A 27,688-nucleotide genomic window follows, 5' to 3' on the forward strand; every position below is an offset into this window, starting at 1 on the left:
CAGTGTTCATATCTTAACACGAGAGGGCAGCATTTTGCACCCATCAAAAATTATTAGCAGTCAATACAAGGAACCCATGAAAAAGGTAAGTCGTGTACACTGCAGAAACATGGGGGCCAATCAGATTTTGTATGCTTTGACTTTCACAGCATGCAGTATGTGCCAGTGTTTTTGACAGCACATTTTGATTTATTTTTATAGTCAGTCTTTTGAATGAAATGTAGTTTTGTTTTAATCATATTTTAGTCATCTGAAAAGTTTTAGTCTACTTTTAGACGACTAAATATCATACGATTTTAGTCAACTAAATCCACAGTTGATTTTGTCAACAAAAATGTATTTTGGCTGACCTTATGGTGCAGTAATGACTGATTTTACATGTGCGTGCTGAAAATAGCCAATCTACAAGCATGTAGATCTGCTATTTTCACGTGCAACACACGAAGCGCAACCAAAACATAAAACTACTTGTCTTTTAGTTCTGCTGGATCTCTTCTCTAGTCCCTCCGGAACATTTTAGTCTAGTTTTTATTTGTTGACAAAATTGTCTTAGTTTTAGTCATCATAGCTTAGTTTTTATTTAGTTTTCGTCAGTGAAAAAAAGGCAGCTGACAAACATTTTTTGTTGTAGTTTTGGCCAACAAAGTTAACACTGGTATGTGCCACTCCTTTCTAACCATTCTAATGTCTCTCTCCTCACTCAGAGGTCACTGTCCCTGTCAGCATGAAGGAGGTGGGGGGCTACATCGAGAAACAGGTGGCATATCTGTCAGGTGAGGAGGGCCTTTCACCCAACAACCTGCTCTGTGTTTAACCCATTTAGGCCTGACGTCCACATTTAAAACATTCTGACAGTTTTCTGAAATACCTCATGTTTCTGTATCAGTGGTGCTCAATATTTCATGTCAGGGACCCCAAAAATGATATGTGATTAATTGGCCACCGACCCCCATCTGAAAATATGTTATTCCAGGAACCCCTCAGAAGCAAATATTTGAGTTAAAAACGTTGGCAAAGATTTGTGCCACATTTTCACGATTTTTCAAAAATTGCAGACCTACAAGCTCGTAGCTTATCAGAGCTTGTAGATCTGCTATTTTTCTATAGCTAAATTATAACATAATATTTAAAACACCAAAAGGGGTTCCCGCCCCAAAATGGGTTAAATCAGTGGATCTCAAACTTTTACTTATACGAAGGACCCCCAAATTCATATTATATTTGGCCTCAGAACACCCATCTGAAAAATGTGTTGTGCCAGGGACACAAGATTTGTTTGAAAAATTGCAAAAATGTTCCACATTTTTCAAACACCTTGAGGCTTGTATATCTGCTATTTTTGAATAGCCGGTGTATAAAATATAGATAGAAAAGGGGCTTAAGATATATTAACAAATGTAGCTGGGGGCCTCCTGGAACACCATCACTTTGAGAATCACTGGGTTAAATGATATCGTATCAGAATCTCAGAAGCAATACTGTTCTAGTGGTTCTTAGACTTTTCAGATACACACCCTAGCTCTGGTCCATAGCTATGTTACTGTCGACTTCCGGGGCTCGCATAAATGCAGACCAGCCTCTCCTCTGTATCGAAAATAATGTTTTACCTACCCACCACACGTATAAATGCAGCTTTGGGCCAGAAAGGGATTTTCTTTCACCCGAAGGAAAAATCTTCTCTACGATGGTTTTCTCTTGGCAATATCGGTAGAGGGCGCAGTGGAGTAACTACAATTATGATCTTTTCCGGGGAAAACAAAATCCATTTCTGGCCAAAAAAGTGCATTTACACGTGTGGTGGGGGGCTCAAAGTGGACCCACTAAGGAAAGTATGGGCTTTCTAATTACACAACCCGTCTTTGTATTGGTGAGTATGGTAAAACAATATTTTTATTTTCGCTGCAGAGGAGAGGCTGCTCTGCATTTCATGCGAGGCAGGAAGCCAATCAGTCCCATAGCCTTAATGCAATGGCAGCAAGAGCAGTAAGGCTATGGACCAGAGCTACACACACCCCAGAGCCCTCTAATAGAAGAGTTATGATATAGAGGGGGCAGAGCCATCTAATAGAAGAGTTACGATATAGAGGGGGCAGAAACCAGAGCTACACACACCCCAGAGCCATCTAATAGAAGAGTTACGATATAGAGGGGGCAGAGCCATCTAATAGAAGAGTTACGATATAGAGGGGGCAGAGCCATCTAATAGAAGAGTTACGATATAGAGGGGGAATAAACCGAGTGCTGTTCATGCAGCCTGAACTGAGACAAGCTGGAGTTGGAAATGCATTGTTTTCAACGAGGGCGGCGCAAATAAGAGCTATTTTACGTGTGCAACATGGCAACTGTTTAAAGTATTGACTGTACAGTGACAACTAAAGTCGCTTTAATGTTTATGTATGTACTATTACTACAAAACAATCTAAAATACAGGGATCAAAGCTGAGTCCAAGTTGCCTGAGTCCAATGCATTTCTGCCTATACTTCCGGTCCAGAACTTGTCCCAGTTAGTTGGTTGTCCCCATGCTCAATAGAAGTATAGATGATGTGGGAGAGCCGAATTGGACTGAAGCCCCATGAAGTGAACGCAGCTTGCGTAACTGTGTCTATATCTAAGGCTCTGACACACTAGCCTGGCTAATAAGCCAGACCGCCGGCAGGCAATTGTTTTTTGCCAAAGGCTGATTCGGTCTGGCTTATTAGCCAGGCTACTGACACACCCTAATGCCACACTGTGCAGCTCTCCTGAATGTCCAGTAGCCACCTGGGCCGATGATGGCTACACATTGGGTTCTGTGTGGAAATTGCTGATTGTTCCATGTTTGTTTTCCTTTGCAGGAGGTCGAGGAGAAGACTCCAGCGTCATCATCACTCTTCCAGAATGCTCGGCTTTCAGCGACATCCCAGAGGAAGCCTTGGCCAAAGTTCTAACATACCTCACTCTCATACCTCGGTGTGTGGCTTCCCTATAAACCTCTCTCTATTTAGCTCTTTTTTTAATTTTATTAGCACATTTCCATTCACAGTTACAGTATAGTACAGAGGTTCATGTGTAATTATCAAGCATCATAGTATGCATTGTGGACCATAATTTATAGTGTGGTCTTGTTGGGTTCTATATAGTCAGTCCATTTCTCCCATTTTTTAAGTGGAATAGTCTTGTGAGTTATAGTTTCTCCATTTATACAAATATCCCAATGTTCAGCGCCTCTCTCTCTCTGTCTCTGTCTCTCTCTCTCTCTGCCCCCCCCCCCTGCTCCCCACACCTCTCCGTTCCCTGCAATGCAGCATCGACTCCAGAGTTTATACATTCTGTGCACAACTTGCCCAGTGTTCTCAAAGCACAAGCTCTTATACAGTACTTGTCCTATAGTGGATAGTGGAGTCGTCCTCAGTATGGCAACCTTTTGTGGTCAGGTGCAGAAAGTGGGGTTCCAGCATTGGCAGACTGATCGTGGATTCAGTCATGTTCTGTGGAGGAACATGTGAGTGAATGCATCAGTCTGGCAATGGCATCAGGCAATGGACCCCCCGCCTAGTGGTCCTCGGCGCGGGTTCTAGCCAGGGGGTCCTCAGCAAAATGTGTAAATATATAAAATCACAATATTTTTAAACACTTTATCCATTTATGCGTTGGCTATTCAAAAATAGCAGATCTGCAAGCTCACGGCGCATCACTTTGTGGCACGCTGCAAGCTCGTATATGCTATTTTCTGAAAAGAATTGTCAAATGTTTTGTCAACTCAAAATGTTTTGGATAATCTGGACAATAGTCTATTCTGGGGTTTCCTGGCATAAAACATAATCAGATGGGGGATCCGTGGCCAAATTGCCTACGTATACTTTTGGGGGTCCTTGACGTGAAAAGGTTTGAGGACCACTGCAGAAGATCAACAGGCAATTCATTGGGTGTGCAGTTCCCACATGTCCATGCAGTTTGTCACTAGTTCAGACTCTAGTTCATCACTCTCCTACCAGGAGAATTCATCACAGTCAACTAATATAAGTTATACTTTTGACATTGTACTTGGCTCAAATGCCTATAAATGACATACCGGTACACGAAACATGCACAAAACTGAAATTATGTTCTTGTTTGTGATTGCAGAAAGAGGCAGCCAGGGGTAAAATTCATCATCATTTTAGATCGAAGACTGGATACTTGGGCTTCTATTAAAACAGCACTTGCAAGAATAGCGGTGAGCTTCTCTCATTTCAGTTTGCTTTCAGACTATTATTTCTTTTTATAGTGATATTTTATGAGGACATGATGCATGGAGGTAAGGGGGCCATGCAGGGAAATATCGATCGCTGATGCAGACACAGACGCTGCACGCGTTTCCTGCATAATTGATATTTCCTGATAATGCACATTTTTCATCCATATGCTGTACGTGCTGAACCAGCAAAGCGCTGTCCATGGTATCCTATACTGTATACTGATATCTTCTGAAGCATCTGACTTTAGTTAGACTCGCAGGCAATGGTACAACTGTATGATGCAGACCTTTATCGCCAGAATATTAAAGTAAAGCCTAATGTTATACAATGTGATTTATTAATGCAACTGTAATATTGAAATGTCATTGAAAGGCAAAAAAAATCGGGCTTGTCCATAATGGACAATATGATGTGAACATGGACATTTTATTATTATTATTATTGTTATATGTTTTGTAGCAAGAAATATTAGACCTTATTGTCGAATGTTTAAGCATGTGTTCTACTACCATATATATAGGCTATACTTTACTTAAAAAACATTTTCCAAATATATATATATATATATATATATATTACATTTTGGGACAAAATAACCAATTTCCCAGATATCCCTATAGTGCCCTATAATGACATCATAATTATGGGGACTGCTGCTCCCATAATGCTGTGACTGAATTCGTGCTAAAAAAAAAAGAAAAGAAAAAAAAGCTAATATTGTGGGTGTTTACTTTTGATGACGTTTCATTCCGTGGAGCGGACGGTGTGATGATGTGACGATGATGTTGGGGTGGTTGTGGGATTCTGGGAACAGGGGAGAGAGAGAGAGAGAGGCTGCATTCAGCGCGGTACGTGGCTCTCTCTCTCTGCGGGAGAGCAGGCAGCCTGAGAGCCTTATTATATTCCTCGGGTGGCGATTTAACGGACGGGACGGGCGAGGAGGAGGAGGAGGGCTTGCCATTTTGGCAAGCAAAGCAATAAAAAGCTCATTTTTGTTTTGTTACTTACACCGCCGAGATGGCAGCAGCATCGAACATGATGACTGAGAGTTCTCATCGACGAGGAATGCCCAAGATGCGGAGGACCCCGGTAACGGTTGATTATTTACCGTACTAAAAAAAGAGTTAGGATGAAGTTTTGGGTGGGCTGGGACGGGTCCTGGCTGGGTATAACTGCGGCAGTTCTGAAGCAGCGATCATGCACCGACCGACCGCGGCTGCAGAGCTCAGCTGCTGCTGCTGCTGACTGTAGCACTGCGGATCGCCAATTCCGCTTAGTCATGCAATTGTTTCAGTAAATTGCAACCTGACTGAAAATCCAACTGCATGATCACTACTATGGATTGGATTTTAAATGCATGTTGTTCCATTTCTGCCGCCCGCGAGACTCAAGTCATCGGTTTCTTTGGGCGGGGGGGATGACTTGAGGGCGAATGAATGTCAGAAGTTATGCACATATCATCACATGCAAATCGCATTGATGTGATTTTAAATAAACGCACACCATATGCCTACATGTTACTGCCACCTCATAATGTGTGAATTATTAATCCATCATGGTTAATAGCCTACGTGTCCATGTCCATGCATTAAGTCCGGGCCACATCTTTTTTTTATTTAAAAAAGGCGACTATTTATTAACTGTTTAATTACTGTGAACTATACACAGTATAGGCTACATAATAATATGCCAAAGAGCTTATTATTTATTCATGCATTTTTCGTTTGATGTAGCACAGCAGCAAAACTGCAACCTATCAAAACTGGCCAATGCTGTACAGTAGATATATCTATTGCAGTGTAATGTATAGCCGCTGCCTCATCAGCAATGTGCATTTCACCACAAGATATGTCACATTGATGCATGCTAAGGATATGTTTCCTTAAATTACCTGCACATGTCCTGCAGCTTAGTTGTGACATCCAGTTTGTAAAGTCACAAAGTAGGCTACATTTACTCACTCAAGTATACTTAAGACAAGTAACATTTTGAGGTAATGTTTTCTTTACATGAGTATTTCCATACTTAATGACTTAAATACTTAATTACTTCTACTCCTCCACTACACCTCAGAGGCAAATGGCGTACTTTTACTCCACTACAATTTGAAAACTTTGTTACTAGTTACTTTTTCAGATTTTGATCATTGTTACAAAACATATATATTAAAGGTATATTCAGTGATTTCACTTAATTCAAATATCACTTATTTTTTTGTTTTGTTGTGATAATCCTCCCTACTATAGAGTGTGCTGACCATATAAGGAGTTCCTCCCTGTCCCCAGTTAACCCATGGGGGTCAAAAAACCTTAGGTTTCGTTTTTGAATCTCTATCCTGATTGGACGAAAGGCTGGGTCCCAGGCCAAAAACGAAACCTAAGGTTTTTTGAGTGAAATCACTGAATATACCTTTAACCACTTGAGCCCTATTTTAGGCTTTGGCTATTTGAAAGTCCATCTACAAGCTCATGTACAAGTCTTGCTTTTCATGGTTTTCATTTGAAATGTACCCATTCTACATACTGTGAATACACATGTTCAGTCAATCAATCATTCACAATGTGACACATTGTGAGCTTGTAAATCTGCTATTTTCTAAAGATTTTTATACATTTGAAAAAACTTTCTGCATAATGAGTATACTTTTTACAATTGGTAGCCTACTTTAAGCACCTTTTGATACCAATACTTTGTATACTTTTAAATAAGTATTTTGAATCCCGGCTTTTACTTGTAACAGAGTATTTCTATACATTGCAGTATTGATACTTTTACTTGAGTACTTTTCCCACCACTGGTGACATCTTTGTAGTGTAGTCTCTGATCCCTGCACTCATTGAGCTGGGTCTTCTGACAGTTAAATCTCTCGACTGACAGCTGAGAGTGTGGATACAGCAAACAGCAGTTATACAGTGGCTGGTTAATGATGCCTGTCTGTGACAGATAGATCCTTCTTCCTAACCTGCGCCGTCCTTTCTGTGCATCCCAGACGATAGTGTAGGCTACAGATGAGCCACTGTTGTGTCTCAGCACATGAAGCTTTACTATTGGAACAGCCCATAGAGCCCCATTGTGAACCCGGACATGTTGAGTACACCAAGGTTTTAGAAATGTTGTATGAGTATGTGTCCCCAGCATGTAGAAACTGCCGGATGCTAACTTGCATATGTTGAGCAATTTTTATAATTGGCATAATATGTGACCATACCATTAACAACCTATAGAAGGCAAAATATTCAAAATTTCATCATGCTTTATGTAGCATGTGACGTGTCAAACTAGGGGGTTTTCATGAATCCATTCCAAGCATTAGTTAAAAAAAACACAATCATTGGGCTAAAAACGGCCATTGCCGTCATCACAAATGTGATGATGTCAGCACAATTGGGCAAGTGGGCATGGCCGTTTTTAGCAACATACAGTATGCAAGTTAGCATCTGACAGTTTCTACATGCTGGGGACCCATACTCAACATCCATCCATCCAGTGGCGGAAGGTTACTATAACGGCAGTGGGTGCAGCCACGCATATTTGCGCTGCGCCTGGCTGCTATTAGCTCTTAAAAGAGCTGTTGTGTTGTGTTATTATTTTGCCAGTGGGTTCTTCTGCTCCTGTGCACCCCCAGAGTTGACGCCACTGCATCCATCCATCTTCAACCGCTTATCCGTAGTCGGGTCGTAGGGGCAACAGCTCCACCAGAGACATTCCAAGGCCAGTGAGTCGATGCGTTTCCTCCAACTGCGCCTTGGTCTGCCGCGGGGTCTCCTCCCAGTGGGACGTGCGTCGAAGACCTCCCTAGGGAGACGCCCGAGAGGCATCCTAACCAGATGCCCGCTGGCTCCTTTCCAGGCGAAGGAGCAGCGGTTCTACTCAGAGTCTCTCTCGTGTGATTGAACTTCTCACCCAACATACTCAACATTTGTAACATAAAACGTTGGAGTACCGGTACTCAACATGCCTGGGTTCACAACATTCTGGCAAGTGGACTATATAGCTAGCTTAACTCATTTAGAGCTAGAACACCTTCAGTATACGTTGTCATTATACCTTTCAAGCCCGGAACACCTCTGTGTGTAGGTAGTTGTTGTATATCGTTTCTGTCAGGGGCAAACCTCATTATATCCAAAACCGTTTCAGGATTCAAATAATAAATAATGGCTGACGTAGCAGATCGGCAAGCTTGTAACGTGTGGCTTCGCGCCACGTTTCAAGCCTGTAGATCTGCTACTTTTGATGCCTTTGTGTGACGCTGTGGTATGATCAAGTATAGGGCGTTGATTTACCAAATATCAAGATAAGAGGTTTCTTCCCCGACAGCAACGACACAGTAGTATATTAGCAACATAAATCTTTTTAGTTTTTCAGAAAACTTATTTCAGGATCTAGAAGGCGTTTGTAGAATCGTGCCTCAGGTTTGAGTGGGTTAACCCATTTCGGGCTGGAACCCCAGGGGTTTTGGTGTTTTAAGCATTATGTTATGCTTTATGTATTGAAAAATAGCAGCTGGGGGTCGGCGGCCAAATACAAATAATTCTGGGGCTGCTTGACATGAAATAGTTTGAGAACCACTGATATAGAAACATAGGTTTTGTTCTGAAAACTGTCAGGATTTAGAAGACATTTGTAGAATGTGTGAATGTGTGTAGAATGTGTGCTTGACCTCAGGTCAAGCACAGGGATGTAATACTTCTCATCTTCCAAGCAGATATGACAGCCGTGTGTGTGTGTGTGTACTGTGTCTCTCTGCAGGCCTCGTTCCCAGGGAACCTCCACCTGGTGCTGGTGCTACGGCCCACCAGCTTCTTCCAGCGCACCGTCACCGACCTGGGCTTCCGCTTCAGCCAGGAGGACTTCATGCTGAAGATGCCAGTAATGCACATTCTCCTCCGTCAACAGAGCATGTCCAACACCTCCACCACCACCTCACCAGGTGGATTAGAGCAGAAAGATCCATGCAAAATGGCTCCCATTAAGAGGATTTTTATTAAAAACAAAAAAAAACAGGTTCTCCATAATATGCATCTTATAGCCAAGCTCTGGGGATCACATCCCTGAGTGGCCCAACAATCCATTTAGACCAGTAGTACTTTATTGAAACAAGAAGAAAGCAGAAGTTGTCCAACTGAACCTTGCCGAGTTCTCACACAGCACCGTGTCTTATCTTTTTTAGGTGGTGATGCTGAGCTCTGTCACTGACCTGCTGCGCTACATCGATGAGAACCAGCTGACCTCTGAGTTTGGTGGCACTTTGGACTATTGCCACAGTGACTGGATTGTCCTACGAACGGTAAGGCCACAGGGTGGACTGAAAAATAAAGTTTGGATACAATGAACACTGAATCTGAAGCTGTGAATATCCATGAAGGGATAATTAAACCTTTGCACAAAAACTTCATGGCTCTACTGCAGTGTTGTTTTTAGTCATAGTCTCTTGAATAGTTTTCAATTCGTTTTAGACACATTTTAGTCACCTGGAATGTCTTGGTGTTAGTCTAGTTTTAGTCAACTAAATATCATAAGATTTTAGTCGACTAAATCTACAGTTGATTTAGTCGAACAAAATGTATTTTGGCGGGCCTTGATGCCGTCATAATGAATGTTTTTTTCACTTGCTGAAAATAGACGATCTACAAGCTCACAACAAGTCGCAGCACGACGCGTTGTGAGCTTGTAGATCTATCTTCAGCATGCAACTAATTGAAAAATGACTTATACTGGATTTCTTGTCCACTAGTCCCTTCCTAACATTTTAGTCTAGTTTTTATTCGTTGACGAAATTGTCAATACATTTAGTCTTAGTATTTAGTCATCGTAGCTTAGTTTCCATTTAATTTCCATTTCGTTTTGGTCAGTGAAAAAAGGTAGTCGATGAAAAAAAATTCGTCTTAGTTTTGACAAAATCAACACTGCTCTACTGCTCACATCATTGTGTTATTGTTGTTTTAATTTTTTTGTGTGTGTGGTCTCTGCTCCCCCCTACAGGCCATTGAGAGTTTTGCAGTGACGGTGAAAGACATAGCCCAGATGCTGCAGGCCTTCGGCACGGAGCTGGCAGAGACTGAGCTGCCGGACGAGGGCAACACCATCGAGTACCTGCTGAAGACTCACACCGACAAGTACAGGAGGCTCAAGGTGGGACACTTCACATTCTGGCTTTAGGAGCGTTATTGTTTGTCCAGTGAAATCACGGGTTAAAACCCATTTAGACTTGATTTCACGATATATCAGATCTACAACCTCATAGCGCGGCACCAAGTGCCGTGCTACGAGCTTGTAGGTCTGCTATTTTTCAATAGCGAAAGTATAACACAATGCTTAAAACACCAAAAGGGGTTCCCGTCCAAAATGGATTTTAATCATATCTGCCAACATTAGGCTGTGAAAAAGAGGGCAATTTTCTTAGTTATCTGCAAAACCCTGCCCGCCTAGTCACCCTACCCTAAGGATTTAAAATGACTTATTATTATTATAGTCTGAAATGTATTGCTCAAAGCAAAGTATCATCTTTGTGTGTGCAGAAGTTGTGCAGAGAGGTGTGTGAAGATTCTTTTACTGGATTTAAAATGTTTTTTTCTTTTACATCAGAACATAATGTACAGTATCATGCACCTGTTGGTGTCTGCACTGGTTTTGTTGAATGTTGTCGGTGCCTTAAGTTATTCCATCTTGTGCAGGACGCCATCAGATCAGTGTCAAAGGAGGGCCGGCACCTCCTCTCCAGCCTGGAGGCATCGGGGACAGAGGAAGACCCCCACTGGGACGTGAAGTTAGACTGGGACACAGTACAGAGGTACAGAACACCCCACTGGGACATGAAGTTAGACTGGGACACAGTACAGAGGTACAGAACACCCCACTGGGACATGAAGTTAGACTGGGACACAGTACAGAGGTACAGAACACCCCACTGGGACATGAAGTTAGACTGGGACACAGTACAGAGGTACAGAACACCCCACTGGGACGTGAAGTTAGACTGGGACACAGTACAGAGGTACAGAACACCCCACTGGGACATGAAGTTAGACTGGGACACAGTACAGAGGTACAGAACACCCCACTGGGACATGAAGTTAGACTGGGACACAGTACAGAGGTACAGAACACCCCACTGGGACGTGAAGTTAGACTGGGACACAGTACAGAGGTACAGAACACCCCACTGGGACATGAAGTTAGACTGGGACACAGTACAGAGGTACAGAACACCCCACTGGGACATGAAGTTAGACTGGGACACAGTACAGAGGTACAGAACACCCCATTGGGACGTGAAGTTAGACTGGGACACAGTACAGAGGTACAGAACACCCCACTGGGACATGAAGTTAGACTGGGACACAGTACAGAGGTACAGAACACCCCACTGGGACACAGTACAGAGGTACAGAACACCCCACTGGGACATGAAGTTAGACTGGGACACAGTACAGAGGTACAGAACACCCCACTGGGACATGAAGTTAGACTGGGACACAGTACAGAGGTACAGAACACCCCACTGGGACGTGAAGTTAGACTGGGACACAGTACAGAGGTACAGAACACCCCACTGGGACGTGAAGTTAGACTGGGACACAGTACAGAGGTACAGAACACCCCACTGGGACGTGAAGTTAGACTGGGACACAGTACAGAGGTACAGAACACCCCACTGGGACATGAAGTTAGACTGGGACACAGTACAGAGGTACAGAACACCCCACTGGGACATGAAGTTAGACTGGGACACAGTACAGAGGTACAGAACACCCCACTGGGACATGAAGTTAGACTGGGACACAGTACAGAGGTACAGAACACCCCACTGGGACATGAAGTTAGACTGGGACACAGTACAGAGGTACAGAACACCCCACTGGGACATGAAGTTAGACTGGGACACAGTACAGAGGTACAGAACACCCCACTGGGACATGAAGTTAGACTGGGACACAGTACAGAGGTACAGAACACCCCACTGGGACACAGTACAGAGGTACAGAACACCCCACTGGGACATGAAGTTAGACTGGGACACAGTACAGAGGTACAGAACACCCCACTGGGACGTGAAGTTAGACTGGGACACAGTACAGAGGTACAGAACACCCCACTGGGACATGAAGTTAGACTGGGACACAGTACAGAGGTACAGAACACCCCACTGGGACGTGAAGTTAGACTGGGACACAGTACAGAGGTACAGAACATGCTCATGAACAAATTATTGTTTGTCCAGTGAAATCGTTTAACATGCCATACCACATTGCCATGCTAAAAGTCAAGATTCCCTCTATCAGGTTCCTATAGATAGACTGTTTCCATGATATGCTTGCTCACTCTAAAGGAGTTGAGCTCGCGTAGTAGGTGGAGGCGTTGGTTACACACTTCGACAGGGTGTTAAACAGGCTGATAGTTGCATCATCAGTTCCTCTCTGACTTTTTTAAGCAAATTGGAGATGATTAAAGCTGTTAGAAACCATCACTGTAATTTGTCTGCTTATAGGGCATTGTTAGAGAGTCAAGCAAATACTGGAATAGCTTCAACACAATACCTTTTAAGTTCATTAACATTTTCTTTCAACATTCTACCTCTAAGGCCATCTGGCCCAGGGGCAGAGTTGGGCTTAATACAATTTCATTCAGTGTAATAGGGACATACACACACTATCACACTATCACCCCTCTCCAAAAGATGGAGAGGGGTGTGACAGGGGGGTACACTTTTGCTTCGTTTCCCTGCCCATCATCACATTTGGACCTTCCCATGCTTTCTTGGCGTTCCCTGAAAAGTATTGGTACTCAACTTTATCTTTGTAATCTATTTTAGCTTTTCTCAGTTTAGATCTTAATTCACATCTTTTTTTCACTAACTAACTAACTAACATTACCATTTTTTAAAAGCACGTTTTTTTCTCACAAATGCAACCCTCAGATCACTAGACATCCATATTATTAGGGAATTTTTTTGACAGATTTAGTTTGACAGTTTACTTTCACTAGACCAGACTCTGCAACTAATTGTAAAGTGACTTATACTGGATATCTGGTCCCTTCCTAACATTTTTGTCTAGTTTTTATTTGTTGACGAAATTGTCAGTATATTTAGTCATCATAGCTTAGTTTTTATTTAGTTATTTATTTAGTTTCACAAAGTGCTGGTTGAGGTGATGGTGTGAGTGAACATTAAGTGACGGTGTGAGTGATCACAGAGCATCATGTCTCTGTGTCTCTGCTCAGGCTCTTGGCTCAGCTCCGAGACATGGAGGCCGCTTTCGACGGCTTCTTTGAGAAGCACCATTTAAAACTGCACCAGTTCCTTCAGCTCCTCAAATACGAGAAAAGCTTTAAGGAGGTGAGTGTTCCGGACATCTGCTGTGTGTGTGTGTGTGTGTGTGTGTGTGTGTGTGTGTGTGTGTGCGTGTGTGCGTGTGTGCGTGTGTGCGTGTGTGCGTGTGTGCGTGTGTGCGTGTGTGCGTGTGTGCGTGTGTGCGTGCGTGCGTGCGTGCGTGCGCGCGCGCGCGCGCGCGCGCGACACGCGTGCAGATCCAGTGTCCATCTGCCTGTGTGTGTGTGTCCCGGTCAGATGGAGTCGTGTCTGGAGCGCCTGCTGGCTCAGGAGAGAGAGGTGTCCTCGACGGGAGACACCGTGGCTCAGATAGAACAGTCTCTGAGAGAGTGGGAGAGTCTGGACACACACGCACAGGTGAGAAGATCACAGTGTTACTCTGCTGTTAGTCTCGCGTAGCCAGACAGCTATTCCACAATCTCCGAATGCTATATAGAGTCTGGGACTATATAGCCCCCATGAGCTGAGTAACGGAAGCTGCCATTTCCGTTCACGAAAATATAGTTTAAAATATCTAGAGCTTCTTTTTTTGTTTCCTTTTCTGCTAAGCAACAAGCTATATATGCTTAGATGTTTTATATTTATATTAGGATAAATGTGTGCGACTGTAACTAACTTTTTGTCCACCACCGTCGGTGACTTTGTCAGGACGTAATGAGCCGGGCCCAGATAATCATCCTTCACGGCCACCAGCTGGCGGCCGGCCACCACTACGCCATGGCGCTCATCGTGCAGCGCTGCAACGAGCTCCGCCACCACTCCGACACGCTCAGCACCGCGCTCAAGGCCAAGCGCGCGCGCCTCACGCACACACACCAGCTGCTGCTGTGCCTCGGACAGGTACGTACGGGGGTACGGGGGGGTCTTGTGCACGTGACGTGTGTGCACAACAAGTTTGCACATATAAACGGGCATGCACGTATCGTCGCTGTCGGTCTGACAGACAGACAAGGTTTGATCCTATCCGTGTTCACGTGATCGGAAAATTGGGGCCGATCACGTCATTTTCAACTGATCGGAATCGGGACATCCCTATAGTATCAATATTATATCCATATCATATTAGGCTGGATATTATCTATGATTTGGGATATTGTACTATTGTGATATGGAAGTACGTGTCCTATAAAAATATTAATATCGGATCGGGGGGGAAATCGGTATCGGCACATACTCAAAAATCACATGATCGGAATCGGATCGGGAGCAAAATAAATATATAGTGATGGGGACATAATAATAATATCCATGGTGTCTGTCTGTCTGTCTTCAGGCCCAGAGCTGGTGTGACCAGGGAGCGTATCTGCTGGCCCAGCAGCTGGTGGACAGGTTCCAGTCCAAGGAGGGTGCTCAGGCCGCCCTGAGGGACCTGGAGAGGCTTCTGGAGGACGCACCCTCCGTGCTGAGCTCAGGGCCCGACGTCCTGGCCATGGAGCATGAGGCCGTCATCACAGCACAGCTGCAGGTATACTGGACACACCAGGCAGGCAGAGGAGGCACCAGGCAGAGAGCGTTAGAGAGAGGCAGCAGGGGGGAGTCAAATACATTATAACACGTGTCACATGTAGATGGAGGGGCATCAATTGCAATGAAAACAGATTAATCTGCTAAAACGATTCAGAGTTGGAATTTGCATAGAATAACTGAATTTAAGGTTAAACGTTAACACTAGTTGCCCCAAATAACCCCCTGCCAGGCTGCTACCACATGATGAACATCACAGGGGGAAACGTCTCCCTTTCACTTCAGCATCAAACGCTGATCCAGATTACATTATATATCGTCGCTGTTGGGCAAAAACCTCTTATCTCTATATTTTTACACACTTTTTGTGTTTTTTTTTCTTTTCGCCCCAATCCTTGATCGTGCTATACAGCTTCACACAAGAGCATTGAAAGTACGGTAGCGAGAGCATTGAAAGTACGGTAGCGAGAGCATTGAAAGTACGGTAGCAAGAGCATTGAAAGTACGGTAGCAAGAGCATTGAAAGTACGGTAGCAAGAGCATTGAAAGTACGGTAGCGAGAGCATTGAAAGTACGGTAGCAAGAGCATTGAAAGTACGGTAGCGAGAGCATTGAAAGTACGGTAGCGAGAGCATTGAAAGTACGGTAGCGAGAGCATTGAAAGTACGGTAGCGAGAGCATTGAAAGTACGGTAGCGAGAGCATTGAAAGTACGGTAGCGAGAGCATTGAAAGTACGGTAGCACATCCGCAAGCTTGAAACACGTCACGAAGCGACAGCGTTTTGAGCCTGTAGATCTGCTACGTTTGCTATTTTTGAATTTGAATCCTGAAAAGTAACGGTTTTGGACATACGAGGTTTCCACACGACAGAACAGTAACGCTTTTGTGCATGTGCACCCCAGACAGTTTTTTAGTTGCTCGATTCAGTATGTAGATATTTGATATTCATTTAATCAGACACGCTCCATTCCTAATGCATGAGGGGACCGTGTTTTTTCAATTACTTTTTATTTATCATTATTATTTTTATTATTTTTAATCATTTTATATACACTAGTACATCCACTCTATCAGTGCTGCAGTGACTATTTTATCATTATTTTACTGACAAAATCTCTGCTGTCGAGAGGAAACCACCAAAATGTTCATTCTTCAGGAAATGAATTTATTTTTTAAATCAGGAAATGAAGAAAAAAAAAGAAGCAATACTGCCTCATCAAAGTTGGTATGTGACTTTATATATTGTCAATTACTTGCATGAGAGGGAGAGAGGTGTGGTAAACCAACACAATATATAACTAGACAAAGTGCCAATCGGCACAGGTCTCCAGCAGGGCAGGTCAGGTTGTGGCCTCATGGTGGCGCTATAACAGGCTGTTGAGGAAGATTTGGGCCGGAGGTTCGTGTTGGAGGGATGCAGGTACAATGTTTTTCCATGTGTGCATACATAAGTTGTATACAGATCGATGCAGTTATAGCTAAAAACAGAAATTTGCCTGTTATAGCGCCACCGTGAGGCTGATTTTGAGGAAAAAATTGTGGCATGTCGTCCTGGGCCTAGTGAAAATGTGCGTGTATAATTTAACGGAAATTGCACACTGTGTTTGTGATTTGTGGCCTTTTTTCGAAATGGACGAATCGTGTGAGCTTTGGAAGCCAATCTTAGCCAATCAGGATGGAAGATGGGAAATGGTGGTGCTCCGTGTTGATCACATGACTATGGAGATAGTGTATACCGATTTGCGTGAAATTTGGATAAAATCTGAAGGAGTAATAATAGAAAATGTGTTTTACATATGTCGGCCTCCTGGTGGCGCTATAAAGAGCAGATGTGAAAAATTCCAGGCAAAGGTTTTTCCTTGGCCTCTAGGGAGTTGGCATACAAAGTTATCCACAGATCCGTGCAGTTAGAGGTAAAAACACTTTTCGGCCAGTTATAGCGCCACCTTGAGTCTGAGTTGAAATTGTTCATGTGGCATTTCGTCCTCGGCCTAGTGGGAATGTGGGTGCACAATTTCACGGAAATCACGCGATGTGTTCATGATTTGCAGCATTTTGTTTGAAACTGAGCACTCCTGTGAACTTTGGAAGCCAATCTTAACCAATCAGGATGGAGTCTGAGAAATCTGAAAGACCGGTTTCGTTGAATGGCTCTAGAGAGACTGTGTACCAATTTGCGTGATGTTTGGACAAAATCTGTAGGTGTACTGTGCAAAAACTTGTTTTGCACAAAGCGGCCTCCTGGTGGCGCTATAACAGGCCGTTCTGGAAAGTTTGGGGCAGAGGTTCATCGATGGCATCCAGGGAGTGTGTGTGCAAAATGTGGCATCGAGCGGGTTAACGGTGGCCGAGATTAGCTGCTCACGGACACACGGACGGACGGACACACGGACGGACGGACGGACGGACACACGGACGGACGGAGTGCAAAACATACTCTCCCCACATGCCTTCGGCCTGGTGGAGACAATAATGATAATAATAATAAGGTGTTCAAGACTTCAATAGCATTGATTTATGAAAGAAAAAGGAGTGAGAACGATATTATAATATGCTCAGTAACGTTCCTCCTCTAGAGGGCATGAATAATCCAATAACCTTGTTGTTTCCAGGCCCAGATCGGGAAGACATTTGAAAAGCACGCCACAGTGCAGGACATGATCCAGAACAGGCAGGCGTGTCTGAGGAAGCTGGCCGACAAACATGTCCGCCCTGTGCAGCTGGTGGCCCCCAGGCCTGAGAACCCTCCACACTCCAAGTCACCGCTCTTCTCCCCTAAGCATGGTACACACACACACACACACACACACACACACACACACACACACACACACATTGATAAACATTGATAGCGACAAATAGTACCCGGCAAATAGCTTATTGACAAGCTCAAGAAATGTTAGCAGGAGCTTGAAGGTAATACTTTAATGGAAATGTGCGCCTGAACTATAGCTACAGAATGTCACTGCTTTCAGGTAGAAACCTTGTATCTCCATATTAATGTTGTTTTTAGTTTCATGGAATAAAGGTTCTTCTTTTACATTTCCCCCCCAAAATAATAATTATGCTTTTGGACGTGCAAGGTTTCCACCTGACAGAGACAAATATATAGTAGGCCTATTGTCTCTGTCAGGTGAAAGCCTCATACATTTATATTAATATATAATAGGCCTATCGTCTCTGTCAGGTGAAAGCCTCATACATTTATATTAATATATAGTAGGCCTATCGTCTCTGTCAGGTGAAAGCCTCATACATTTATATAAATATATAGTAGGCCTATCGTCTCTGTCAGGTGAAAGCCTCATACATTTATATTAATATATAGTAGGCCTATCGTCTCTGTCAGGTGAAAGCCTCATACATTTATATTAATATATAGTAGGCCTATCGTCTCTGTCAGGTGAAAGCCTCATACATTTATATTAATATATAGTAGGCCTATCGTCTCTGTCAGGTGAAAGCCTCATACATTTATATTAATATATAGTAGGCCTATCGTCTCTGTCAGGTGAAAGCCTGACAGCCTACACAAAACATAAAAATATGGACACAAGAGCTTTCTGCCTGACAGCGACGATATATATACTGCAACATGATATACTACTCACAGAGTATATTGTACACATCTTCATCTGCATCGGCTTCACAGCAGATTAAATGCGTGAGTCTTTGATCATCCAGGTCCACTGGGCCTTATCTGTCCAGGCCTCTGTCCCTGTAGGATGCTTGTCTCCCCTGGCCCCTGGCCTCCTGGCTCACTAGCACTTTGGTGGAACATCACACGGTCCCCGATACGTTGACGTAAAGTGTTCCTGTGTCTTCTAACGGCCCACCTTTTCTTTTTTCAAACGAGCCACAAGGGAAGCTAGTGTAATAATAATTACAGCTTCCCTCAGGTATATCTAGGGCCTTCTATGGGCCAGGATGCTTAGCTGTGTCAGAGCCACATATGTGCTTCATGTATACTTTAAAGAACCTTTCATCTGCAGGCCTCATAGGAGGCGGGCCAAAGCCATCCATATATGTACCGTAGTACCCAATTAATGCTGCCAGTGTGGAATATAATGTGGGAGAGGAGAGAATATACCACCAGTATGACTGGATGTTTGGGCACTGTGCCCTTACACACTAGTTCTATTCAGTTGTTTGAGTGTGTGCCAATTAGACCAAAACTTTACAAACTTCTTCTGCAGCGGGAGAGAGAAAGTGATCGCTGCCATAATATAGATATAATTTACTATCCATTCTTTTATTGTGAGGGGCCTCGGGGAAATGTTCATCTATACTTTAACCAGATCTTTTGTCTATTTTCGCCTATTATTATAACAGGGTTAATGTGGTTAAATAAAGGCTTTTGACTAGCCCGATAAAGATTTTGTTCTAATTCTAAGAGATCTAAAAGAGCAGCGGCTCCCATTATGCATTTCTCTTTCATTTATATGATGTTTCGGAACCTCGGGCCTTCTTCAAGGTTATCACGGCGCGTCTCAGATCTTTACCATAGGAGTGTACAGTAATGAGAACTCTGCCAGGGAAGAGAGAGGCTCATTATATAAGCTCTGCCTGACTTCTGCCAACGCTCTGGAGAACATCCATTTAAGAGACGAGATGAAGAGAGGCGTGTTGGCTTTGATTTTAGACGATGCATGATACATACATACAGTACACGCTTCCACACATATACTGTACTGTCACACACACACATGATTAGCTTAACCCGTTAAAACCGGGAAAGCAGCTGTGTCCATTTTAGCTTTTAGCGTTGGCTGTTCAAAAATAGCAGATATCTCTGCTGTCGGGAGGAAACCTCATAACTCCAAAATGTAAAATTTTCAGGAAATAAAGAAAACCTTATATTTTTAGAACAAAGCAATACAGCCTCATCAAAGTTGGTGTTGTAACTTTATATATTGCCAATTACTTCCATGAGAGGGAGAGAGTTAGTTGCTTTAGCAGACATTTTGAGGGTCCAATGGAGGTTTTGTCCAAAGCACTTTTTACTACTTTCCATTGGTTCAATATTTTCGAAACAATACACAGACCTAAAGGGTGTTCAATAGCACTGATTTATGCCCAAATTTTTAATTTTAGAAAAATGGTGAACGTGTTTGGGGTGTCTTTGGCACGAGAAACTACTGATTTAGAAGGCGTTTGTATCGAATCGGCCTCAGGTCTTAATGGGTTATTATAGAACCTGTATGGGGTCAACAACACACACACACTAAATCAATACATACATAATCGCACATACACAATCTTGAGCTTTGAATGTAATTTCCGGCTTCGCCAGGCAGCTATGATCAAACGCCGACTGACAGTCATTCATGCGAGTTGTTGCTTTAGATGTGAGTTTCTATATGTTCACTTCACCAGGCACTGCTTCGGCGGAGGCGGTCCTTATTACCTTTTGATGAAGTCAAGCACCCATCATATCTGATTAGAGTTGTTTAAACCATTTTGGGCGGGAACCCCTTTTGGTGTTTATAGCTATTGAAAAATAGCAGATGTACAAGCTCATAGTGCGGCACTCGGTGGCGTGCTACGAGCTTGTAGGACTGCTATTTTTTTTTAATCGTGAAAATGTAGCGCAAATCTTTGAATAGGTATATATTCTTGCATAGCGAATCTTTGAATATATGTATATTCTTTCAGAGCGAACGCTTTTAACTCAAATCTTTGCTTCTGGGGGAGGTCCCTGGAACAACATATTTTCAGATGGGAGTCGGCAGCCAATTACATTTCTTAATTTTCTGGGGTCCTTGACATGAAATAGTTTTTTCAGCAAACTGTCAGGATTTGGAAGACATTAGAATCGTTTCCAGGTCTAAATGGGTTAAACCCACTGTAGACAGCTGAGATCAAACCGGGGTCACGGGCAGGCCAACAAATCCCATGCAGTAGAGTACAGGTTTCTGTAACCTCTCATCTGTGAATCATAAAGATATTCCTTTTGTGTGATTTTGCTTGTACTTGTGATGTAGCGGCCATGTTGTGAGTCGCAAGATAGCGCCCATCAAAGCCTATGGAGAGATGCTGCATATAGAATATAGAGACGCATGGATTGAAGTTCTCAGGCGACACGACTGATTTATTCATTTGGATTCCCTAGAAGTCGTGGTGTCTTCTATGGAAGCATTCCATGCACCGAAAATAGGCCTTCTACAAGTATACAGCACAACACGTTGCGCTGCCACATGTTGTAAACTTGAAGATTTTCGGCTATACTCTTTATTTCAGTATTTATTAATTAAAGTGATCAAACTAACAGTAGAATGTAATCTTGCAGAAAATCCTAATGATCTCAAATATGTGTTAAAAGCAAAGGTTAACCCTCGTTGTTTTCACATTTTGCCAGGGATTTTATGGCCGACCATAGCATCAATCTAATGTGTGGGGGCTAATTTAGCAAATTGCAGATGAGGACTTGGCCTAACACCGTTTAGTTTTCATTTTTCAGCTGTGAGATATTTTTTTGTTGCTTTAATCCAATGTAGACGAGGCTTAATTATCTCTGTAAATTCTCATTTGACGCTCGTTCACCCTTCCAGGCGATGGTCTGAAGTTCACCTTTGACATCTCTCTGCCAGGGAAGAAGGTGTCAAGGAAGAGCCCCAACTCTAGGAAGGTGAGCTGACGACAACAACAACAACAACAACAATGGCGCACACACGGCCAACACAACCCAGAGTGTTCCAGTATTACTCTGAGAGAGATGAACTGACACACAGCATGTTATGCGTCGAAATAATCTACGTCTTGTCAATCACACTATTCCTCTGTTGTGATGAATCCATTTGTGTTTCTCTTGCCTATATATTTATTACAATGGTCAATTATGTGATGATATTGTACTCTGTGTAGAGATGACATTTTACCTGAATCCAAACGGAAAGTGTGCATCTGACAGTCAGTGCGTGTGTGTGTGTATGTGTGTGTGTGTGTGTCGTGCGTGCGTGCATGTGTCGTGCGTGCGTGGGTAGATCGAGGTGATGCATGACTACCAGGAGAACAGGAGCTGTGTGTCGTACGGTCTGGAGGGAGAAGACAGTCCAGACCTCCTGAGGAGGTACAGTGTGCGTCCGTCCTCAACGCTCGCTCGCTCGCATGCTTGTTCATTCTCTTTGCTCAGTGCTAATGATGCCCTTTGGTGCACTCACTGTGTGTGTGTGTGTGTGTGTGTGTGTGTGTGTGTGTGTGTGTGTGTGTGTGTGTGCCATGCACGTGTGACAGGCACGTGATGAGGGAGCTCATAGAGACGGAGCGAATGTACGTGGAAGAGCTTCTGTCAGTGCTTCTGGTACGTAGGAAAAACACCATTCATATACTGTAGTGTGTGTCTGCGTGTGCGTGCGTGTGCGTGCGGGTACTTTATGTAGGAAAAACATAATTCATACAGTGCGAATGTGCGCTGTGCGTGCCGTGCACGTGTCCTCTAATTCCCAGCAGCACTGCAATGCTGCATCAAATCATCATCATCATCATCACACCTGCTGCCATCGTTTAGTACTTCTCCAATTAACTCCATTTTCACTGCTTTCTCATGAAGCCCTTAACGGTTAAGGGCTTCATGAGAAAGCAGTGGGTTAAGGCTTAATTGGTTCAATCATTGCCAGGTCTTCTATATCAGTGGTTCCCAAAGTGGGGTCCGGGGACCCCCAGGGGTCCCTGAGGGAGTTCCAGGGGGTCCCCAGCTAAATGATAGTTTGTAACCAAATGGACCCTTATGGGTCTGTAAGAGTGTGCAAATGGTTAGGGTTCATTTGGTTCCATTTGTACACTCTCAGAGTTATTAACATTGATTTTACAATATAAATTGGGGTCCCAGAGATAGAAATGCCATTAAATGGGGATTCCATAGACGAATGCATGTCAAACTGGGGGTCCTTGACATTAAAAAGGTTGATAATCACGGATAGAGCCGTACAAATCTTCTCTTATGGGGGTCCCCTAGCTGGCATATCTTTTCATAAGGGGCGTCCGCGGGCTAATTAGTGTCAATTTGGGGGTCCTTGACATGAAAAAGTGTGGGAACCGCTTTTCTATATAACATTCTGTTGTAATGCACATGTGTTGTTAATTGGTTCAATCATTGGTCTTCTATGTAACATGCTGTTGTAATGCATGCATGTATGGCTGCAGGGCTACCGGGCAGAGATGGACAACCCGGCTCTGGTGGGGCTGCTGCCTCCCGTCCTGCGGAGCAAGAGGGACGTCCTCTTTGGCAACATGCCCGAGATCTACAACTTCCACAGCGGGCAAGTAAAGGCCACTGCAGTCACACAAGGTCTTGTCATGGAACTCACTCACTCACAGGCGCATTCAGTATCACAGCTATGTGCTATAGCTAGACATTATATATGCATGCTGCACAGTGTGGTTTGTACACGGGCACACAGGCTGCATACATAGATATAAGTATCGTATATACGTGAAGAAAACTCTTATCTCCATTTTCTAAATGTTTTTTTTTTCTGAACCTAATTGATCATACTACAACTACAGCGTCACACAAAAGTAGGCTATCAATATTTGAGAAATTAGATTGAAACATGGTGGTAGATCTGCTCCTTTTTCTTTATATTAATCCTGAAAAGTAACATATTCTACCCGACAGAAACGATGTATGTTCTCTTCACCGGCATTCCTTATAGCCACGCAAGCCTTTTCTATGTTGTCGTACGACAGCGTTATATGCTGAAAATAGCAGATCTACAAGCTCACAACTCATCTTATTGTGATGTGTCGTGATTGTAGACCTACCATTTTTGAAAATGTTGACAATGCATCAACTTGGATGCCATTCTTAGTCATGCTTCAGAAGCTGCTGTGTTTTGTATACATTACTGTACGAGTGTGTTGCACCCAGGAGAGCCGAGCAGAGGCGCTCATTAAAATGTCTGAAAAATAAAACAAAGAAGAAAGAGGAACAATTACAAGCCTAATTTGATAAACAAAACAGAGCATGTTGGTTTTTTGTTGTCACATTTCTTTAGTTCAGCCCCATTTTCTCTCTCTCCACCCTCTACAGTGTTTTCATTAGGCTACAGCCCTTCCTCTTGCCTACAGTGTCAGTTTATGCAGTAGAGTTGATTAGTTTCTGTGTTCCCTCTTTCTCGCCTGCTGAGTCGGCCTTCCCCGTCGAGCTAAATGGCTCCACTGGATGACTGCTTGACGTCCCTGTGCCAATTACAGCTCACTAACGAGTCAAATGCCAGTTGCCCTCATTAAGCATTTGAATGAACTGAAAAGTGAGCAAACTATTAGTGCAGTGGGCGTGCATGCAGTAACCCACTGCAGTAGCAAATAGTAGAAGCAATTTCAGATGGCTGAGGTGTGGTAAAAGGTGTAGTTAATTGGTGTGTATGTGTGTTGTGAAATGACTTTGTTGTATGACAGTGTTGCACGCTCCAAAATAGCCTGCGTTGCCGTCATACGTATGATGGAGCACAAATTAGGCTTTACTCTGTCTGGCTGTTGACATTTGACCTCCTTGGTCTGTGACCCTTCTTGGAATCCAGGGTGTTCCTCGAGGACCTGGAAGGATGTCTGGAGACCCCCGAAGGGGTAGGGGCCTGTTTTCTGGCACGGGTGAGGAAAACCGACAACTTCATGTCTTCATTGTCTAGCTGGCAGCTTGTCTGTACATGTAGTTTGGAAAGATTGGATTGCCAGTACATGACTCTGATGTACTGTACTGTGCCCCATGCTTCTTCTTCTCCAGAAAGAGAACTTCCAGATGTATGAATGCTACTGTCAGAATAAGACTCGCTCCGACACCCTGTGGAGACAGTTCTCAGACTGTGGCTTCTTCCAGGTTGGTGTCACTGGGACTTTTAAGCCTAGTTCAGACCAAAGCTTCACCGCGAGGTTAAAGCGTATATCTGGTCATAATAGTGACTCAATTCATGTCTGTGTATTAATATGACAAAAGTATCTTGAATTTTTATTTTTATTATTTTTTTATTGTCAAGCTAATTATGCTTTACTTGTCTTCTGGTTCAAGGAATGTCAGAAAAAGCTGGAGCACAAACTTGGTCTGGACTCCTACCTCTTGAAACCAGTGCAACGTCTCACCAAATACCAGCTCCTACTCAAGGTTGGAGAATGAACGGCATCGCATGACACATTCAACATTGAAAATTAAAGTGTTCATTTGATGGGCACAGTCGGTAGTGCTGTCGCCTCACAGTTGAAGGTCCTGGGTTCGATTCCCGCTGGGGACGCGCTGGGGGGCATGTTCCCTCCTCCGCGTCATCAGTGCCCATACCCGAGGCGGGGTTGGCGAAAGGGCCTTTCTGTGTGGAGTTTGCATGTTCTCCCCGTGTCCCCCTATAGGGTAGGTACCCTCACAAAAACATGCCGTAATCCTAGTCTCTAAATTACCTCCCCTTGGCCAGCCTGATGGAGGGGGAAGGAACTGGTCGGAATAACGTGTTCCTTCCACGCGCTACGTCCGTCCGGGGAACTCTCCCCTGTCAGGTGAAAAGAAGCAGCTTGGACTCCTCATGCATAGAAGGAGGCATGAGGTCAGTCCGCTGCCCCCCCAGGTTGGCAGAGGAAGTGTAGCGCCCAGGATTACATTAGATAATTGACACTGGGTGAAAAAATGTGTTACAAAATCGTGAGATAAAAAAAAGAAAAAAAGGGTTAATTTGACTGAGCGGTAAACATGAATGAAAATGTTCCAAGTGGACCCTTATTGGTCCAGTTAGAAAGCCCTGGCATGCTCTATACTCCATTAAATTGGATTGGAGATCAACCGACCATTCGTGATAGTAAATCCACGTACATAAAACCCAGAACTAATCAGCATGGGATTGCACAACCCTGTCTGGGGTCATAGGTTAGAGTGCAACATATATTCTTTTCTTTATCAATCGACCCCATTCACTGTGCATGCTCACGCAGTACACACTTTGTTCAGGAGCTGCTGAAATACAGTACGGGCTGTGAGGGAGCCACCGAGCTGCAGGGGGCGCTAGCAGCCATGCTGGATTTGCTCAAGGCGGTGAATGACTCCATGCATCAGATATACATCACAGGATATGAGGTGGGCGTTGTGTGGGTCCATGTGTGCATGTTGTGGTGTGGGAAATTAAACATTATTGTCTGGCTGTCGGGCAGAAAGCTTTTCTTTCTTCGTCAATGAAAGCCCTACTCCATCATAGTTCAGTGGCGTGCACAGATAAGACACTAGGTGGTGGTAGAGCACCTGGCCTTTTGCTCTTAACGTCTCTCTTGTCTACTGTACCAGAACTAGGGTGACCAGACGTCCCCCTTTACGAGGGACAGTCCCTCATTTCCAAGACTTTTCAGGTGTCCCGCAGGCAGCAGTGCTCAAATGCCCTAATTGTTAGTCCCTTAATGTTAAAAATGACAAATATCCCCTAGGGCCTAGTAGGCACAGTACCAAGTCGGCCATACCACCCATGACCAAAATTAACATTTTAAATGTGAGACACCAGAGGGGTTTAATAACAAAAAAATATAGCCAATATCATAGGCCTATGGTTGAATGTGACATTAAGGCATTTAAGCTTAAGTAATAAGTTGCTACTTGCTAAGCCCGTCCCATCCACCCGTCCAACTTGTCCCACACAAAGCGATACTTCTGTCCCTCAAATTAACAGTTGCATTGTTTTATTTTATTTGTTATTATTGCTTCATTTTACACTGGTGTATTGTATTGCACTGTATCGTATTGTTTTCTCTGACCTGTGAAGCACTTTGGTACGATGAGAGTAGTTTTTAAATGTGCTATACAAATCAAATTGATTTGATTTGATGTTGCCCTCTGGACAGCAATGTGGCCTTTTTGAAAGCTAGTTTTTGTTTTGTACAGTGTGCAGTATGTGGCCCATGGTGACATCCATCAAATCTGGATTAAAAGCTTCTAATATATTATTTATGCCCCAAAATCTATAAACCTCACACTGTTAACTTAAGGCAACTGGCGGTTCCAACGGCCACACATGGTGGCTTTTTTTTTCACTTGAGCACCTGCCTGTATGTGCCACTGTAATAGTTTGTAGACCTTCTATTTTCACAATCTTAAAGTTTTTAATGTTTTTAAAATAATAAACGGTTTTGAACATAATATATAGTACGATGTTCCCACGTGACAGAGATGACAATTATGGCATATAACAACACATGGCGGTCATTTTGTTCTTGCATGACTCTTTAGCAAAATTATTTGAAACCTTGAATTACTAGTTACTGTATTGATCTTTATTATTAGGCTATTACAAAACATGCATTAACCACTTCAGCCCTATATACAATTTGGCCATTTGAAAATAGCCGATCTACAAGTCGAGTCACAATGCGTTGTCAGTCATGCGACGCATTGTGAGCTTGTAGATCTGCTATTTTCAACATATTTGTATACATGTGAAAACTTGAAATGAGACATTCTGCATAGTGAGTACTTTCTACTTTTGGTACTTTAAGTACATTTTGATGCCAACACATTTGTACTTTTTACATTTTGAATTCCGCACTTTTAGTTGTAATGGAGTAGTTCTACATTGAAGTATTGATGCTTTGCGGGAACCCCTTTTGGTGTTTTAAGCATTATGTTATGCTTTAGCTATTGAATAGCAGAATAGCAGATCTACAAGCTCATAGCGTGGCACCGAGTGCCACTCTACGAGGTTGTAGATCTGATA

At 43.4% G+C, this 27,688-nt stretch overlaps 1 protein-coding gene across 1 annotated transcript in view; it reads left to right on the forward strand.

The window, feature by feature from the left end:
• Nucleotides 1-27,688, forward strand: part of mcf2a (MCF.2 cell line derived transforming sequence a) — a 57,742-nt gene that overhangs the window by 12,124 nt on the left and 17,930 nt on the right. The window contains exons 2-21 of the mRNA XM_083786585.1: nt 705-773; nt 2,836-2,950; nt 4,106-4,196; nt 8,968-9,087; nt 9,389-9,505; nt 10,201-10,350; nt 10,893-11,008; nt 13,441-13,555; nt 13,787-13,906; nt 14,198-14,389; nt 14,823-15,014; nt 17,627-17,798; nt 21,566-21,642; nt 21,998-22,083; nt 22,248-22,314; nt 23,157-23,272; nt 24,536-24,605; nt 24,739-24,831; nt 25,021-25,113; nt 25,942-26,067. Coding sequence (XP_083642711.1) covers nt 705-773; nt 2,836-2,950; nt 4,106-4,196; nt 8,968-9,087; nt 9,389-9,505; nt 10,201-10,350; nt 10,893-11,008; nt 13,441-13,555; nt 13,787-13,906; nt 14,198-14,389; nt 14,823-15,014; nt 17,627-17,798; nt 21,566-21,642; nt 21,998-22,083; nt 22,248-22,314; nt 23,157-23,272; nt 24,536-24,605; nt 24,739-24,831; nt 25,021-25,113; nt 25,942-26,067 — 2,297 coding nt within the window. The remainder of the gene's footprint in view (nt 1-704; nt 774-2,835; nt 2,951-4,105; nt 4,197-8,967; nt 9,088-9,388; nt 9,506-10,200; nt 10,351-10,892; nt 11,009-13,440; nt 13,556-13,786; nt 13,907-14,197; nt 14,390-14,822; nt 15,015-17,626; nt 17,799-21,565; nt 21,643-21,997; nt 22,084-22,247; nt 22,315-23,156; nt 23,273-24,535; nt 24,606-24,738; nt 24,832-25,020; nt 25,114-25,941; nt 26,068-27,688) is intronic.

This window comes from Protomyctophum parallelum (assembly GCF_964188405.1).
Source record: "Protomyctophum parallelum genome assembly, chromosome: 16".
Classification (NCBI taxonomy): Eukaryota; Metazoa; Chordata; class Actinopteri; order Myctophiformes; family Myctophidae; genus Protomyctophum; species Protomyctophum parallelum.